Source organism: Telopea speciosissima, chromosome 3 (assembly GCF_018873765.1).
Source record: "Telopea speciosissima isolate NSW1024214 ecotype Mountain lineage chromosome 3, Tspe_v1, whole genome shotgun sequence".
Classification (NCBI taxonomy): Eukaryota; Viridiplantae; Streptophyta; class Magnoliopsida; order Proteales; family Proteaceae; genus Telopea; species Telopea speciosissima.
The window spans coordinates 60115867-60122054 of NC_057918.1; the positions used below are offsets into that span (position 1 = coordinate 60115867).

Sequence of the window (6188 nt, forward strand, 5' to 3'; positions counted from 1 at the left end):
TGTTATGGGTCAATGTTCATCATCACCCTCTTTGCAAGTGTAGAGATGGAGCAACCCATCAACTTGGCAATGCCCAAATCAGCATGGAGGACCATGCACAGCCAAACCAAGCTCAACAACCAAGTCCAAGTCCTTGAGAAGATCGGCCAGGATAGCCAAGGCCAAGAACGAGCTGCACTGAACCAAGGCCACACGCCCTTGCTTGTTTGCCACATCACTAATCTCCTTGATCAGTGACAGCCACATCATATAGGAGGCCAACTCAGCAGTGACTGATTTACTTACCTAATGAATACAATACTAATGAAGACTTTCCATTCTTGATTTGTGGAAAGTCAATCAAAAGGATTCTCACAACTTTGGAAAGTTCTATAATAGTTAGAATAAAGATTTCACCCCTTCTGGTTATGGAAAGAAGCTAGGAGGAGATTACCCATATCCATAGCTAGCATACATCCAATGGAGGAAAGTCAATCATGGAGGCTCCTTGCCCATTCATTATTTCAGCATTTAGGCTGCCTTCGAATTTTTTATTTTTATTTAGTTTCTTTAATTCAGCAATGTTTATTCTCTCCTTTTTTTATACATATATGTAAGCCACCTTGGCATTGGGGGTAGTGAAAGTTGAATACGATTTGAGACTATTAGGCTTTGGATCTCAAGAGAGTATCCCTTTTGCAATGGTTTTGTTCTTGTTCGATTAATCAACTCCGTGACGAATTCTATCATTCTCGATTCTCCCGATTCGCACCTTTCACCTAGGCGGCACCATCCTCTTATTTCTCCTATTCCAAATTTCCCATAAAATAAAGCCAGGAAATAACCCCGGGATAATAGAAACCTGATTCATATCATCCTAACCCCTTCTCAAATCTGAATGCAACCAAAGGTCTCTTATTGGTGAAGCCTGATCTCAACTTAACCTAAGAAGTAGTGGTGATTCTTTCCAATATCGGCAGGATTAGGGTTTCTCTATATGGTACTGCACGAGACGCGATATAGGGGATTATATATATCATCGAAATAGTGGCTCGGCCGTGGACGTAGTCCACCTTAGATGAACCACATAAATCTGTGTTTTGTGTGTGTGATCTTCTTCTTTACTTTTCTTCTGCATATCACTGTTCCGCTGCGTTGTTAATTCCTAACAAGGTCTACTGTAATCATTATTGTAATGAACATTATATGCAGGCCATTTTTTGTGTGACACTTAGTAGTACCCAAAAAAAAGTTATAAATCTTTATTAGACTAACTTATTACTTCTGATGTATTAGTATTTCCCTCTATTCATATATCTTAACACTATGTAGCTTTCAAATATCTTTAGTAATTGATTTTAAGTTACCTGTAAACATCTATGTTAAATTACGATAGTCATAGCAATGACTAGGTTCCCAACTAGTTTTAAATTTTTAATTTTTTATTTTTTATAGGTAATATTGAAATTTCATTAAAGATAAGAAAATTACAATCTTTAATAAATTTCATAGACTATGTCTTCAACAATTTGGAATGCACCGCCCTCTTTCGTAGTTGGTGATATATCTTGGGATGCTCAATTGAGACTCAAATATAGGTTTTCTTAACCTATTTGGGTGGTTTTTTTTTTCTTGTTGTTTGGGTTGCTTTTCTGCTGATGGTCATGCCGAAGGTAGAATAGCAGCAGCTCAAAGGTGTATTCTCCCATTATTTTGTTTGTTGATATTTAATAGGGAAAATTACACTATCACCCCCTGAGGTTTGTATAAAATACAGAGCGACCCCCTGAGTTTTGGTTAGTTGTTACAGTCAGCCCCACTCCGTTATATCATTCTCGTTAAGTGGTACGGTGTTGGTAATTCATGACCTAAAATGACTATTACACCCCTATTAGGGGTGTGAGCTTACCCCCTTCCCACCCCATTCGCCTGCCCTGTTACTCGAAACAGATTAGGGTTCTTATTTGTTGCATCCAACCATCTCGATTTAGGGTTTACTGCATTTGTCTGGCTTTTCATGAAGATTTAGTTCATCGATCTACAAGGGATGATATCTGTCACCGCATAAGAGTGTCGCCCAGTCCCTGTTTTTATTTGAGGTAGCAACAAGTTCTATGTTATTTACATCAAGCTAGCGTTCTAACATTACTGTTTTGGGGATCTATTTATCCCTTTTGGAAGGACACTCGACTAGTTTTTGGGCCTGATCAAAGCCCTATTAAATCTACAATACAGTTTCTTCAAGATTACAGGCGGTTATCTGTTTTTTTTGTTGGATTTTATTCTCAGATCGAGTGGTTATTATGGAGGATCCAACCATCTGATCTTTATCAAATTTTCAGGCATTGTTGGTCTGCCCCTAAGGTACATTTGCTATTCAAAATCACCCAATTTCTTGGTCTTACGTTTCCAGATTTGGGTATTTTTGTTGTTCTACTATTTCAGCTCATCGGATCAATCTCAATTTGTCATAGATCCAACTCCGAACCAAAAAATCCAGATGCAACTCCAAACCAAAATATCATAGATCCTAGCTTTCTATTTAGCAGAAAAACAGAGAAACATATATGAAAACGGAGAGAGAATAGAGGGAGAAGAGATGAGTGAGAGAAGACATAGATGTATAATTTGAATACCTTCAAAGTTTGGGTTTGCAGATTTTTTAGGGTTAATAGCGAATGAATGAGAGCAGAGACAAAAAAATCCGAGAGAGAATAGAGGGAGAATAGATGCGGGAGAGAAGACATAGAAGTATAAATGAATACCTGTGCGGTGGAGTTTCAGGTTAGGGATGGAGTTGCAGTTCAGCGATGGAGTTTCAGGTCAGGGATGGAGTTGCAGTTCAGCGATGGAGTTGCAGGTCAGCGATGGAGGCAACTTCAAAGGATTTGTTGGTTTTGGTTTATAATCGGAGGGCAAAGTAGGAATTTCCCACTGAGTTTTAACAGGATATTAGAAGAAGGCAAAGTTGGTATTTAAAATATATTATTTAACATCGTCCACTCACCGTCCACTCAGGGGGTGTGACTATATAATTTAGAAACACAGTGGGTCACTCTGTATGTTATACAAACCTCAGGGGATGACAGTGTAGTTTTCCCTATTTAATATATATAGTCTACTTGCTGATTCTTAGCAAAAATAAATAAATACAATGATTAGGTGAACCAACTAGTTACTCTTGTTTAATTAGGTACTGTAGAACAATACCAATTATGACAAAACTTGAAAGAACAAAAGCTAATTTACTGTATGAGTTCCAGATATAGCCTTGGTTTTTTAGTGAACCAATATTGAAACTAGTACATCAGCATTACTTGAAGAGCACCATCTTGATACCCCTCTAAACTGCATCAAATTAAGGTGGTTCTATTCAACAAGGAAGTCTTGGTAGTACGAATATATAGGATGAAAGCAAGAACAGTTCCAAGAGAGCAAACAGATCCCCAAATGATGAAAGTCCTTCTATAGCATTCAAATCCCATGCATCTCCCATCTCCATCTCCTCCTCTTTGATAAAGAATTGCTGCCAAGTAACCAAAAATAAAGGAACCCAAAGGAATATTAGCTACCACAATGTTATGATTCACCTGCAAATTCTTCTTCCCAAATAGCTCAGTTGTTGTGGAGACAGCTATGGAAGTAATTGCACCAGTACAGATGCTGATAATGCAAGTGCTGATGTAAAGGGTGAGATATGTTGTATTAAGAAGTAAGAAGAATGCTCCTGCCATTGGGACCATAAGTGTAACTATAGATGCTGACCTCGAAACCATGTATCCAGTACTCCTGACAAAAACAATAAGCACACCATAAAGAAATTAGTTCAAATTGGATTGAAATTGATATCTTTAGAGAAGTGATTTTCCTAAATTAATGCTGGAAAGATATTTTGGATTCATTTCTTTACCACCCAATTGAAGGGAGGATCAATCAAGGGAGTGTCTTGAGTCTTGACAGAGGTTACACATTTGGCTATATGTGCACCAAGTAAGTTTAGGCTGCCCTAACCTTTGACTTTTAAATTTCTCAGTTCACATAGAAAGATCGATTCACATAGCTTACTTTGACAAGAAGTAGTCTAAAAGAGATGGCAAGAGACGCCCAAAGAACACAAATGAAGAAGATAATGATACTAAAGAAGTCTTTGAGTGCCCACGAGATTCAGCTATTTGTCCCAAGTTGTTAGAGAACACTAACCCCAGTGTTGCTCCAAACATATAAACAAAGAAATATAACCAAAACTCCACCTTTCTTATCATCACTTTTGCTCCAATCTCTTCTTGCATCCTTAACACACAATCTTCTTCAATCCTTTCTCCTCCTTTCATCACATCATCCACACTCTCTGCAAGATGTGAAACTCTTCCCTCCTCTTTAATCCTAGTGACCACCGGAACAAACAGTGGAGATGCTAAGAGAAACCCCATGCAAATTACACGAATCAAGGGCGAAAAAATGCTTGATAATATCGAAATACTGCCTAACACAGCATAAACTCCGGTCGCTATGGTTATGAAGAAAATAACAATGAACCCCTCCTCTACTCTACAGCCTTCTCCATTTTTGACTTCTCTAACTAGTGGTGCAGTTACCATTGAAACCACCATGGGTAAGATTGAGTTGAGAAGGAGATAGGCTTTGGCTCTTTTGATCCGCGATGAAGGGAACACTGCATCAACGATATCAGTATAAATCTTTGCGCTTAATCCAACATAGCTTGTTGATAATCCCACTGCAGCTTGGTGATTGGAACTGAAGTTTTTTATTATTACCACATAACTAACAGTGTTAATCCAACAAATACTGTTTCCAGAGAAAACACTAAGCATGAAGAATTTCCAGTATGATATAGGAGAGATTTTGTTCACTATGATGAGGAATTGCAAGCCATAACCTATGAACCCAATTGTTGAACCAATCATGAGTACTAGTGAGAGGGGTAGGTAAACTGCACTGATGCCTGAAAACAAGCCAAAAAGCTTTCCGGCGTCTGAAGCAAAGGCAAGGTTGTTTAGTTGCACTTGAGAGATGGAGAGGAGATGCTTCAGTTCAGATGAGTAGGCTGGGAAGTCAGAGTTTGTCCCTGCAATTGATTGAAGCCATATGGTACCTACAAGGATTAGCCATTGAGGGTTTGAAGGAAACATGATTTCAACTATACAAGTTGCAAATGTTTTGGATTGCTGCCTAGCTTCCTGGTTTCCTTTTTATAAGGTATGTAAGTTTTGTGGTGTGTATGTGTGAAGAGCAATGGTTTAGAGCTGAGGTGGATACATTATAGCTGCGAACATAAAATGTGGTCACAATTAAACTTTGTCGATTGTTGCAAATTTATCCCATGTCGCATTCATTCGACAAAATGGAAAAAGATTGCTGCAAATCAATTGATTTATACATCAAGAATGAAATATAGGATGGGTGTAATCTTATCTATGTTCCTCTGCGTGCGTGTGTGTGCCTGAACCCATGTAAAAGGTATCGGGGTAGGCCCTCATGGGCTATCGTGTGATAATTGTTGGTCTTCCATTTACATACATTCTACAGCTGAAATTAAAATCATATTCATTTCATATTACAGTGGAAGATCTAAAAGACTAAATATTCACGGGATCGAATTTAGTATAATCAAAACCTTTCATTTCACCGGACATGTATAACCAAAAGGGAACAGCGTCTAATACATTGTAATTCCAGCTATATCTCCACATTTACACATATTTACATATCCAAAAACAGTGTATCTCCTCCTGATGGAGGCCCCGCCCACATCTTGAAGACCCTATCACATAACTAGCCCAAACAAGACCGGTTCTTAGCTAAGATCAACTCAAGTCCAAGAACACCGGACCAAAAGAAAACCAGTCTAAAATTAATAAGAGCCTTTCTAGTGGGGAATATCTACAATGCCTCTTGATGTAACCTAGTGGATTGATGATATGGAAAGCTTCTTAGTGGATGATGATGTGGCATCCACTACCTTGAAGACAACATGAAGACTCTTGAAGATAACATCAACTCATCTAAACAATAACCAAGGCACCTTGAAACAAGAATCAAGACAAAGTACTTATGCTTGGATAAACAAACAAGAAAGTGGAGAAGAAGCTTTAGAGTTTTCTTAAATCAAGACGTAATTTCAATCATTGGAACCTCATTTGAAAATCGATGACTGAGATATCGTAAGAACTTTTAGTATTTATTATGCA

The 6188-nt window shown here is 38.1% G+C and overlaps 1 protein-coding gene across 1 annotated transcript; it reads right to left on the reverse strand.

Moving 5' to 3' along the window:
• Window positions 1–3274: 3274 nt before the first annotated feature.
• LOC122653557 (protein NUCLEAR FUSION DEFECTIVE 4-like) lies at window positions 3275–5129 on the reverse strand. The gene is made up of 2 exons (XM_043847424.1): window positions 4045–5129; window positions 3275–3765 (listed from the first exon to the last, which is right to left on the reverse strand). The coding sequence occupies exons 1-2, from the start codon at window positions 5127–5129 to the stop codon at window positions 3333–3335; spliced, it is 1518 nt and encodes a 505-aa protein (XP_043703359.1). The 3' UTR covers window positions 3275–3332.
• Between the last annotated feature and the right edge of the window lie 1059 nt (window positions 5130–6188).

Bases quoted from the DNA above. Each gene is read 5' to 3' on its own strand.
- LOC122653557 (XM_043847424.1), bottom strand. From the start codon at position 5,129: ATGTTTCCTTCAAACCCTCAATGGCTAATCCTTGTAGGTACCATATGG. The intron at 3,766-4,044 runs GTAAGCTATGTG...TTTTGTCAGGAG, and splicing joins TTAGACTACTTCTTGTCAAA to TACTGGATACATGGTTTCGA.